We start from the raw sequence: 13397 nt of genomic DNA, 5'->3' as shown, positions 1-13397 counted from the left end.
TCTCAGCTGTCCAGTTGAAACTAATCAGATAATGTATTATATCTTCCAGTTGGTTAGTTTTAGTTTTCTTATCAGAGATATCCAATTTTATTTTAGCTATTTCTGGTGCTCTAAATAGGGACAATGAAACAGAAAATTTATGTGGAGTAACTTCAAGGTTACATATATAAAACAAATTCTATTCTTAAACGTTCATCAATATATGTGTGTGGAAAATAGATTGTCAGGAAGCTGCCTTATGTAAATTGTACAGAAGGGAAAGATGATTCATGGTCAGACTTCATCAGCTAGATGCAAACCCCTGTTTTCTAATTGAATTAAATTAAATTATGTTTACGTTTTATGTCAGTCACAGGCATTTAGATGTATTTAAATGTATAATCTCTCATAATTATTACCTTTTTATTTAAAAATTAATATTATTTATAACCTATTAATTGCATTCTTCATCTAAGACTGAAACATTGACAGTTATTGTATGTTTTACGTTTGTTTGTTTTGATCCACAAACATCCAAAGAAATAGACATTCCTTTATTTATATATGGGGGAGGGATAGGTTCTAACTTACCTTACCTTTCCCAACAAAAGGAAAACTTTCTTGAATAAAAATAACTGTGGTAGCTTTCAGTATACGGTTAAAAAGTATGATAAAAGTTATCATACTTTTATCAGGTTAATGGTGTTTTCCTGAAGATGTCTATGTTATTTTCTTACCTGTAGCATGACATAGTGTTTGCCGTTGCTTTCTTCTCCTGTATAGTATCTTTAGAACTTCCTTAAATAAAAATGATTGGTAAAAATGTCTGAAATTTTGCCGAAGTTTAGAATTCCTATGAATGTGAAATTTCAGAACAAAAGCATTATGATGTATAAAATTTGGAGAATAGTTTCTGGCCCCCTTAGCTATACCATTTTCATGCTGAAAGCAGGAGAAATCCCATATGTCATCAAACCCCAGAACATCCTTGTTCCTGCTCAGCAGTTTGACTATTATGTATTCCACCACAACATCACAACCTAGAATTCTATTTTACAATATCGTAATACATACAGATATGCAGATTTAGAAACAGGCAAATCAGAGTCGTTTTTTCTGGCAAAGTAATACAACCATCTTTTCAAACCAGCAGTAGGAAAGCCAAGTTACAAAACGTACTCATTTAATCTTCATAGGACTAATATTATATTGTAGTCTGAAAAAGGGTGAGTTTTTCATTTCCCATCATTTTTATTTATTACATTTATATGCCCATCCTCTCATCTCACTCTGCAAAGTGTTTCTATTTTATGTTTGTTTACACAAATAAATGCAAGTATTATTTAATATGTGGGTGTATTTCCATATTTTTACAGGTTTTAAAATGTAAATAAAAATCATTCAACTGTTATATAGAAATTATTCTATTCACAAATGTATGACATGGTGAAGAACTGCTCAGAGACATCAAGTTAGCTGGGAATATTTCCTCTTTTTTTCTAGCAAAGTTCAGGTTTCTTAAAATCTGGATTGAATTTTATTATAACTTTTAATTAAACTCATTAATAAAATTATTTCTTAAGAAACCTAACTAAAAATTTGTTTTAACCATAGAACAACTCACTTATAGGGCAGATAAGCATTCATGGAAATTTCAGTAATTTGTTGACATTTTCTAGTCTCTGTAGAACAGATTGCATCAAACTTCAGTCAGCAGTTATGAACTTTACGGAGTTTGTTTTTGTTATGTAAATCATGGAAAGTTTTTGCAAAGTATTACATCAGTCAAGGGTCGAATCATTTTTAAAATGAAAATTCAAATAACCTCATAAGATTTTGTATGTGAATACTAAGATCTTGTGAAATTCAAGATACTATGGGATTTGAACAATTATCTCAAATTATTTTTATTTTATTTTATTTTTCTATTCAACTTTTTAACTGCCTTTCCCTCACATAAGTGACTATCTGTCATAGACCACATCAGTCTCTGTGAATTCAAGATTGAAAATCTCTTACATGAATCACCTGCTTAAATCAGATGGCATTAATGAAGATGTTCAGCATTATTAACATATTAGGTATATGCTCATCACAACTGAAGTGAATGCTGTTGTGCCTTTTCTTTCCCCCTCCCAAATCCCCAATGATAGTTTTGTTCACACTTATAGGATGGGATGTATGTGTTGCATGAAAAAAACCTCATGAGAATTAAATTTATTTTTAAAGTATTTTTAGCCTGTGCAACTATGGTATATGCTGAAAATATATGGTCTGTGCCCATTTCAGGCAGGATTTCTTGCATATAGAAAAAATGAGAATAAAGTAATAGAAATTAAAGTGATACTAGAGTCATTTATATGTTGTTATGCCATATTTTCTTGTTGCAAAATATTCACCTTATAGCCTGATAGAGCCCAGTCCTTAGTAATGGTTATCTTTGAGGGTGGTATAGCTAGCAATAGCATTTAGATTTATATTATTGCTTCATAGTCCAATATATAAATCTAAATGCCTCTCTAAGCGGTTTACAGAGAATAAGCATATTGCCCCCAACAATCTGGGTCCTCATTTTACCCATCCCATTTTACCCACATAGGAAAGCTATTGTGGTCCTTGGAAGGATAGAAAGCTGAGTCAGCCTTGAGCCTACTGAGATTTGATCTGCCAAACTAGCTTGCACTACTGCATTCTAACCACTGCGCCACTGAGGCTATGATATGTGATACAAAATTTGTTCCAGAGTTAAATTTGGATTGCTGGTTTCAGCAATGGTTAATTCAGTTTTAGAACAACTGCCTTTCTCTATTTTCCAGTTATGTGTTAAATTAATAACTCGGCATCAGCATTGAGAGGGAAGGCCTTCTGTGCATACTGAAAACTCTTCAATTTTATTGCTTCATCTATTTCCATATTGATTGCTTGAATTAATTTTTCATGATGGCATATGCGTTAAACAAAAGACAGGTCTTACCAGACTGAAGCTGGTAAGGTAGGACCACTGGATCCCTAGCTACAGAAGGATGCTATGTAAACATATCTCAGCCACTTTCCAAGTCTAGTTTTCACAGTAGGAATCATAGCTACCATCTCTTCTCCATCATCATCTTCATAGTTTTAGTATATTGACAGATATTCTCGTTTTACTAGTAAAAGCCAAGTACTTAAGAGAGGGCATCAGTAGACCTATTTTAAAGTAACAGCAATTACAACAGACATCTTTGTGAATGACCTACAGTTTTGCAGCTAGAACTATGCCACTGGAAATAGTGACATGAACCATGCCGAATGGCTCAGATATTGGGAGAACGACCACCAAATAAAATAGCACGTAGCAAAGCTATTGCTGACGGTGTGAGGGAGAGAAGTACCAGAACGCATACATATATTGGAGGCAGCATTTCCATGAGCTAAAGATTTTACATTGATTTTTCTGTATGGAGACACTTCATTTGTTGCCCAAAAGAAATTAGCATTTTACTAATTGGGCCCTTGTGAATATGCCAGCTTTCAATTGTACAAGGAGGCTGCAACATTTTCCTTAAATTGTAGCAAAGTATTGTATCAACATAGAATTATGCATATGTGAACACTGGAAATGTACTTGAAAGATAAAATATTGCCTCTAGCTTTCCGAAAGCAATATTCACGTTTTATGAGAGGTAGTGAAGCAAGGAATTTCACAATTATCTAAGGCTTGTTTTTGAAACTGAAGCTTCAGGAATATATTTCACATGTTCTTTAGCACACTCTCCAGTTCAGTATCTTACTATGTATTGCAAAAGAATGGAGGATACAACAATAAAAGTTTTCTCTCTTTCACACTGCATTCCATTAATTTAACACTTTTAACACTTTTCCAGTTAAGCATTAGTTAATTGCACAAGAGAGTAAGACAGGTATGGAGATGAGAGCGGAGTGTTAGAGTGGGAATTTGCATATAGTCTCTTGCCAAGTTAGAAATATTAATGTTGCCTTTTGGAGTAATAGATTCCAATTTTTTAAATATAACTTGATATAAACATACTGTTAAAATGTTCAACAAACCATGGTTTAAATATGGTTTACTATAACCTCCCCGAGTCCTCGGAGAGGGGCGGCATAAAAGTCCAATAAATAAACCAGAGGATTCAAGCATTTTTTCCTTCTTATATTGGGCCAAGCTGTATGGAAAGATTTTCAGCTAATCTGCATTGGACCTGCGTCAATTGATTGATTTATTGGATTTGTGTGCCGCCCCTCTCCGGAGACTGAAACAAATCCTGTGAACTATTCAGATCAGCACCCATTACAAACACTATCACTGTCACTGAGATATGAGAACTACAGTGCTGTAGTCTGATATGCTGTTAATGCTCTAATTGTAATAGGGAAGATTACTCTAGGGTTGTTGTTGTTTTTAATTCTGTAGCTCAGAGAGAGGCAGACTGCAGAGTAGTCCATCTGCTCCTAGGATTGCTGTGTTTCAGAGTAGAAACCTCAAATTCTTTGCTTACTTCAGTATATCTTGGGTAGGATTTTCCCCACTTCATAAAATACACTGTCTTAAATGCTTGAGAAATATTTAATTTTAAATCTTGGAAAAAAATAAATAATATGTGATGGGGGGTGGTATTTTTACTACAAAACTAACATGTAATTTACTCTAATAGTATCTTGGTATACCAATCATAAGTTTATCATAATTGATTTGTTATCAAATTTTTCAATATATTAAGATTGTTAAAATGACCTCAAAATCCAAGCAGTGTATTTAGTCCATTGCTATTGAGCAAAATGGAGAAATAATACATTCTACTCATTATACCTGTTTCTATATTTAAAACAAATATAATGACACTGTTTGAGAGAAACTATTGAGCCACAGACAAGTAACTCTTTTATATTACCATTATCTATGTCATTTCTTTTCAATAACTATTCATAGTATCTGAACAGTACAACAGTAATGGAAAAATAATACTTTTCAATACATTACAATAATCATTTTAATACCAATTTATTTTAAAACGATAAAATAACCCAAGCAATTCATTTTAATGTTTACAGTCTAACATTGATAATACTCTATTGACTATTTACCATGTAATAGTGTAATGCCATTGTGATTGTTCATTCATTCAGAATTAGATGCCACATGTGCAAATTGAATGAAATGAAATGACTGACAACATTTAGTGGAGGCTTAAAGGAATGGACATGAAAGATATCCTATAGCAAGGGTGTCAAACTCTATTTCATTGAGGGCCATGTCAGGGTTGTGTGGGTGGGCGTGACCATGGTGGGCGTTTGACACAGGCTCAAGATGCATTTTTTCCCTTCTCTTTTTTCTTTTCACAGCTCTATACTATAACCATTTTCCTATCTCTTCTATCAGATATTACTGGCAAAAATTTATTACTTATTCTTCATACTCTACTAAACTTTTTTATTTCTAAATTTATACCCCATTGTTTAATAGTAAGTTGCTTTTCCAGGCAGAAAAGTTATTTATACTATTGTACTTTTATTATTCAACTAATAATAAAAATACAATAGCATAAATAACATGAAAATACAAGATCTAACAGGAGACGTAAATTTCCAGGATAGTAAATAGAAATGGCTGTCAATTAGATTTTATTTATTGTAGATTAAATGTATTTACAGTATGTAAACTCTGGCATTAAACTGTAGTATTAACATAGGATGTTGATTGTTTTCTATCCAGATCAGGCACTTACTTGAAACCACATAATTGTAACCCATCCTCCAGCAGCACTCTGCTGACCAAAAACAGGCTGTGAGGGGCTCCTGTGTGGCCCATTTTCATCCGTCAGAGTGTTGCAGGAGGCCAGGGAGGCCAAAATGGGCCAGTCTTTTGATATTTCCAGGCTGCCCAGATTTAAGCACCCTGTGGGCCAAATGAAGTGAATTATCTGGATCCCTTTATGGGGTGGTTTGGACCTGGGCATGAAAAAGAAATTGCATTTAGCAACTTTTGAATAGACTACCATGATTCTGGACTTGCTACATCTCATTAGAATTTAGAACATACAATAATAAGGTTATAAGAGGCCTTGGAGGTCTTCTAGTCCAAACTCTATTCATGGCAGGAGATCCTATGCCATTCCAGACAAATAGCTATCCAATCTTTCTTTAACATCTCCAGTGATGGAGCACCCATAACTTCTGAAGGCAAATCATTCCACTGTTTAACTGTTTTCACTGTCAGGAAATTTCTCCTTAGTTATAGGTTGGATCTCTTTTTAACGAGTTTTCACTCATTGCTTCTTGTGGTGCTTTGGAGAATAAGTTTAACTCCCTTTTCTTTGTGAAAGCCCTTCAGTTACTGGAAGACCTCTGTAATATTACCCCTAGTCTTCTCTTCATTAGATTTGACATACCTAGTTCCCTCAATCATTCATCATATTTTCAGCCCCCAGCCCCCTTATCATCTCTATTACTCTTTTCTGCATGCTTTCTAGGGTGTCAATATTTATGTGTGTGTGTGTGTGTGTTTTTATGTCGGAGGTTTTTTTATGTTTTTTAAGGGTTCTGATCTGATAGCTCTAACTGCTAGTTCTCTGCTTTACAAGGCAGAGTTCACCAGATCGAATCCCAGTAAAGGAAAGGGTGTGGCTAGCTGATGAGGCCAGAACAAGGCCGAAATGGTTAAGTATTATCTGTTAACTATTATCTGTTAACTATTAACTAATATCTATTTAACTATTATTGAGTATTATCATTACACAGATGGCACCGAGTTATACAGTTGAATTCCAGTCCAAACAGTGAAGGACCTAGCCCTCTCTCTAAAGATTAAGAGGGACTGGATGGAGTAGAACAGATGTAGGATGATGAATCCTAGAAAAAGAGTTAATGACTGCTCAGAAACTATTATCAGCTCTATATTAGCTCTGAATTACTCGGGGTGATGTCCAAAGTTCCCAATAAGGCAGCTTGATGGTCAGGGATTTATCTTGCATTCCTAGCTCCTGCCTGAGAGGTCAGTTGATGCGGTGACCAAGAGAGCTCTGATTGGTAGAGCAATGGCAACCTTTTGGAGCTCTTCTCCCTTATCACCACTTCAGATTGCTGTAATGTGCTTTAATTGGAGCTATCTTTCAAGATTGCTTAGAAACAATTGTAGGTAGAGAATATAGCAACCCGTTTGGCAGTGGGTAAGAGCCATTTTATCTAAGAAACACCCATACAGGTTGTCAGTAGGTTTCCAGATATCTGTTATTGATGTTTACTTATGTTTGTTTTTAAAAGCATTGATAATTACTTGCCTTTTTTACTAGGAAGACATCAGAGTCTTTGATTGGAGAGGTGTCTAAATATGTTAAATAAGTAAATAAATGCACTAGTCAAATCCTAAAAGATAGGTATCAGTAAATCATATAATTCATACATTGAAACCCTGTGTTATAGATTGTGAAACTTCTGAATTTGTAAAAGAATGGGGCTTCAGTGTCAAGAAAAATGCTCCCCTTCCTCTCTTCCTAACAGAAGCCTTTATACTAACAAAGAAATTAATTCAGTGCTACCCAGGTATTTTACAGCTTGCAGTAGATCTCTCATATGCTCTTGATAAATAATATGGTGCCTGTGGCCATCAATGTACCTTCAGTCTCCTTTCTTATACTTGGCAAGCTCTCTGATTTTATTGCATTCTATTTTATTTTAAGATTGTTTCAAATTGGATGAAAAGGGAAAAAGCTGCAAAGCACCAACTTTATCATTTCTCTTTATTTATAAAAAGACTTCTGTGTCCTATGTAGACCTGAACCTATATCCCTAGAAAATAAAAACGTTCAATATTTCCTTTGGCAGAATGCTCACCTGCTCAGAAACAGAAAGGCAAAGGTGTGATAGAGATTATTTGGGAGGTGCCTGCTAGACAGTACTAAATTAATCATTTTCTTCAAATAAATCTAAAGGGAGAACTAGCTCTCTAGACCCCATTTCCAAACTCTTGACAATCTTTGGTGACATTTTTTTCTTTAAAATACAGACAGCTTTAAGCGCAAGGGTAACTGTTTAAGTTATACATATTTTGAGCAAACCATCCATCTCAAAAACAAGTACCTGAACATCTGAGACCTATGTCCATACCTCTTACAATGTTCAGAGGCCAAAAATAAAAATAAGGTACAACTTCCAACTAGAGATAAGATGCCTACCCTTTGCAGTAAATGAATATTTTATAATTAGCTGTGCCCACCATGAGTAAATTCCACTAAATAACCAAGAACAAGATTGGTTAATCTTTAGTAATTCTTGCATAATTGTAGTTAAGAGCTTAGTTAAACTACAAAATAGCAAGATTGCATCTGTCCTTTACTTGCTGGCTATTTTGCTTAACTCGATTGGCTAGCCTTCCATTGATGCAAAGGAGATGAAGTTTGATTTATTTTAAAGAACACAATCTGCTGTGTTTAAAATTTATACACCCACATAACAGTGACAGTTTTGTCAAAGTTCCTTTGGGGTTTTTTGCATGTGTGTGGCTTGCTGATATATCATGTGAAAAACCACATATTCTAACCTAACAAAAAAGATAGGCATCCTAAAAAAAGTTAATAGTAAACAGAGTTCTATGACGCATGTCCCTTTTAGCAAAACCGAAAACAAAAAACCCTAATTACTTTAAGTTTGGCAGATGCATGTTCTTAGTACTTCACCAACATTAGCATCAGTTGTGGGTTAATTTTAGAAGTGTGAATCATAATGTTTTCCCTTCTCACTGAGCCACAAAGGTTGTTAGTTTGTTTATAAATATATGGGTTAGCCAGTTTGTAAATGGCCCTTGTGACCTTTTTAAAAACTAGTTATGTTGTCTATCTTGTTTTGGAGAAGTTAATATAGAAGGAACAATCCTTTTACCTTCATAAAAAACATTTTTGTTGTCTTATTATTGTTGTACTATCCTTTTGGTAGAGCCACCTGTTGTTTGCTTTTTGAACACTGTAATATTGATGCATTTCTTATTTTAACAGATTGATTTGTCGTTGTTTTCCTTTTCTTTCAACAATTCAGCTTTTCCATCCCATCTATTATTGTTATATCTGCATTTGGACATATGGAAAATATTTTAAATTTGAACTATTTCAGACTTAAAATGTCCTATTTGGAGTATGAAATGGACTGTTTCCTCATTTTGAACGTGTTTTGGAACATTGGCGTTTAAAACATTTCAAAATCCACTTCACATTTAAAACACAGTATTTTGAATCTGAAACAGTTTGCATTCTTAATGTTTTGCATGCCCATACTATAGATCTAATTAGAATAAGAGTATCACTTTAGAACAGTGTCCACCATTAGTGGCTATGATGGCATGGAAGAGAATTTTCTTATCTAAAAATGGATATAGTAATATGTCCATTTTAATATACTCCAGAGCTAGGGTTGATATAGAATAGCCTTAGTCATTTCAGTAAGTAACTTCTATCAGAAAAGAAGTGGAGGGTTATAAACTCACTCCTTTTCTCTGATCTCTCAGTTTTTCTATTATTTATTGAATTTTGGTATAACTATGGTATAAGAGTAAAAACAGAGTAATAAGATAGTTCTGCTTCTGTAATCCAGGTCAGGTTTTGTAAAGTTGGGTTTCTACCTAAATGCATATTTTCTGCTGCAAGGTCCAATGGAATTTGATCTGCATTCATACATACATATATTGCATGTTATCTACAATTTGTAGTGAAGTATCAAATGCTAATTAATCTGTTACCGTGGAATTAGTAATGGGCTGGATGTGGATCAGTATGTTTTAAGCAAGGCCTTTAATAACTTTTAATTGATTTGATAGCTTCAGCTATTCCTGTTAGAAATTGGTTGTCTATAGTTTGCACCCTTTTGATTGGGTTAATGTTGGGTTAGTAGTGACAATTTAAAAAATCAAATAGTTACAGATAGGCTTGTCAGGATTGTAACAGAAGCAGCTAGCTTTGAGTAAGTTATACAGATTCTTAATGAATTACACTAGTTATATCTGTTTTCAAACTCAAAGAGTTGGTTCTTACATTTGAAGCTCTAAATAATTTGAAATCCATACTGTCAAAGAAGTGTGTACACTACACAGCATCTTAAAAAGTTTCCAAAAAGCACTGTTCCCAAGTTCCTTTGGCAGGAAACTACTTTCTCTGTATCAACTCCTATAGCTAAAATGCACTCGCCACTAAACGCTTGACTAACACTACTATTATATTGTCATTAGGCTAACATATTCTTACTTGCTAGCATGTTAAAATATTCCACTAATCTATTTAGCTTGATGTTTTCATGCTTTGTATTTATTGTTGTGATATAACAAGAATTTCATTATGCTGAACTGTAGTATTCTACTTGAGCACTCCCTGATATTTCAAGAAGAAAAACAGACTAAAAATAGTTTTGGTGAATAGTGAAATAATACAGTGATCCCTCGATTTTCACGGGGGTTGCATTCCCAGACTGCCCGCGAAAGTCGAATTTCCATGAAGTAGAGATGCGGAAGAAAAATCATAATTTTTGGCTATGGACAGCCAAAAACTACCCCCGCGCACCCTTTTCCAAGGCCGCGCAAGGAGCTGGGCTTGAAATTGAGGGCGGGGAGCGACGAAAGTGCGGAGGGCGGCAAAGATAGTTTTGAATGTCGGCTGCCCCCGCCCTCCCAGCGCCTCCAGCCCCCTCGCCGCTACCACGCACCCACCCGATCCGCCCCTCTCACCGGCTTTCTTGGGGCACGGATCCTCCTGCAGCTGCGCTGGCGGCTACGGCTTCTTGTTCTCATTCGGTCGCTAGCCACTCTGAGCGCTTTGAGAATGCCCGCCCCACCCCTCTCGCAGTCCCTTAGCTGAGAGCGCTTTTGTCCCAGCTGTCAGCGATGGGGCTGCAGGAGAGGTGGGGCAAGCGTTCTCACAGAGAGAGAGCAACAGAGCGAGATAGAAAGGAGAGAGGGAGAGAGAGAGAGCAAGAGGGGGGAGAGTGGAAGGTAGAGAGAGAGAGAGAAATGATAGAAAAAAGGGGAGAAAAAAAGAGAAATGAGAAAATGATTGAAGCAGAGAATGACAGGAAAGAGAGAAAGAGAGAGAAAAGTGACTCTTGGTGATGGCGTATGACGTCATCGGGTGGGGAAAACCGTGGTATAGGAAAAAAACGCGGAGTATTTTTTAATTAATATTTTTTTTAAAACCGTGGTATAGCTGTTTCGCGAAGTTTGAACCCGCGAAAATCGAGGGATCACTGTAATCTCCTTTATCTACCATTTCCCTACAATACTACATATTGTTAGCATGTATTTTCAGCTATTACTCCTAGATATTACTGCTTTTGGATAAATATGCAGGTAATATAACATCTTTGAAATAATATTTTAATGACTTCTGTCGTCCACATCAAGCAGTTGGTCTAGCAAGTAAAGTTAAGTTATGAATCTTAATATGGTATCTTTATTTTCCAGACATCTACTAGTCAAGCTGTCTTCCGTGTCCAGTCCGGTGTTTGTCAACTTTTTCGAGAAACTCTAATTCATAAGGGGTTTGTGGAAATTCAGACTCCTAAGATTATTTCTGGTATGTATTCAATAGTTTAATGGGATCAGAAGAATTCACACATTGAACACATGAATTTGGGGAAATCTCATTTCTGTGGTAGCCAATATGAATTTATTTTAAGTACAGTGGTACCTCTACCTAAGAATGCCTCTACTTACAAACTTTTCTAGATAACCGGGTGTTCAAGATTTGTTTGCCTCTTCTCAAGAACCATTTTCTACTTACAAATCTGAGCCTCCAAAACTGTAACCGGAAAAGGCAGGGAGAAGCCTCCGTGGGGCCTCTCTAGGAATCTCCTGGGAGGAAACAGGGCCGGAAAAGGTGGGGAGAAGCCTCCGTGGGGCCCCTCTAGAAATCTCTTGGGAGGAAACAGGGCCTCCACCCTCCCTGTGGTTTCCCCAATTGCAAGCATTATTTGCTTTTACACTGATTCCTATGGGAAACATTGCTTCTTCTTACAAACCTTTCTACTTAAACCTGGTCATGAAATGAATTAAGTTCGTAAATAGAGGTACCACTGTACTTGGTTGTTCATTAGCACTTCTTTTTAAGGTGCTGCTGCCTCCTTTGAAACAGTAGCTGGTTTAAAAACCACTTTCCATTCTCAAGTACAGTATGGAAAAAAAATTCTTTCGTTTCTTGTGCTGTCATTTTCATCTTTGAAACTGACACTTATATCGAGAATATATTTTTTTAAAAGTCCTGTGGGGTTAGAGCAGTGGGTGACACTGAAGAATGTATATGCTAACCTGGTCTAAAGAATTACCTGTTAGTCTCAATACTGCCAGTCATACGAAGCAAAGAGTTCTCTAGTTTATTTATTTATTTGTGGGATTTATCTGCCGCCCAACTCCAATCTGACACTCTGGTTCTAGAGATTGCAAGACCTTTGTGCTTGTGATTCCTCCTTTTCCTCCTAATTGCCTCTATGGGTTTCTGTGGCCATTTCTTTCTCATCTGAAACAAGTTTTGATGCTCTTTGGTGCTATGCTAAAATGAAAGATACTTAATTGAGGATTGAGTTGGAAAGTCCCCTTGTTGTATGCAATGGGGAAAACTTGACCTGTTGACCCAGAGCTTTGGAGTAGGGTAGGAGGGCTTAACTTGTGTTGGCTTGAGGGTTGCACCAGAGTTTGGGGTGAAATGTTAAAGGCAGCATTCCCAAAGTAGGCAGGGCCAGATCAAAGGTTTGTGGGAGGGAGGTTAAAGAGTGAAATAGATCAAGGAAGATTAGTCTTTCCTTTTAGTTGCCCCCAATTCCAAAAATGCCAAAAAAGAACAGCCATTTTTTGCCTGTTCGCTTATAAAGGCTTCTGGGGACCACAGAAGGTATGTTGGCAGGCTACATATAGCCTCTAGGTTGTACTTTTTGTATCTTGAAAGTGGGTGGAGGAGCCTGAAACCAAATACATACCAGGTACCTATCTTACCATTAAAGAAAATGTAATTAAACAGTAGGAGGGGGAGAAACATTTTTGTCATGAGGTACCTTGTTTGTGACATGTCACCAAATTTGCTTTCGCTTTGCTTTCCAGCTGCCAGTGAAGGTGGTGCCAATGTATTTACTGTGTCCTACTTCAAAAGCAGTGCCTACCTTGCACAGTCCCCTCAGCTTTACAAGCAGATGTGTATTTGTGCTGACTTTGATAAGGTTTTCTGCATTGGGCCAGGTAAGGACGTATTTTGTCTGAAAGGCAGTTGTCACGTCCCTGGGGCAAGAATATCCTGAATGTTCAGATTATGTAAGCGCTAACTTTCCAACACCTTTTCCCATCTGATTTGCTAACAGACAGAAGTCTCGTGAAAACAACTAATCATTATGACAGTTTTAGAGTTTTCAGGCAAAGCAAATAGCATGTTCAGCAGAAATTTGGCTTATGAACAGAGCAATAG

At 36.2% G+C, this 13397-nt stretch overlaps 1 protein-coding gene across 1 annotated transcript in view; it reads left to right on the top strand.

Moving 5' to 3' along the window:
- DARS1 (aspartyl-tRNA synthetase 1) overlaps positions 1–13397 on the top strand; it is a 61692-nt gene that overhangs the window by 36502 nt on the left and 11793 nt on the right. The window contains exons 8-9 of the mRNA XM_070731420.1: positions 11411–11522; positions 13040–13174. Coding sequence (XP_070587521.1) covers positions 11411–11522; positions 13040–13174 — 247 coding nt within the window. The remainder of the gene's footprint in view (positions 1–11410; positions 11523–13039; positions 13175–13397) is intronic.

Source organism: Erythrolamprus reginae, chromosome 1 (assembly GCF_031021105.1).
Source record: "Erythrolamprus reginae isolate rEryReg1 chromosome 1, rEryReg1.hap1, whole genome shotgun sequence".
NCBI classification, from domain to species: Eukaryota; Metazoa; Chordata; class Lepidosauria; order Squamata; family Dipsadidae; genus Erythrolamprus; species Erythrolamprus reginae.
The sequence above is the reverse complement of the archived record's forward strand: the minus strand, read 5'-3'. Positions and strand labels throughout refer to the sequence as shown.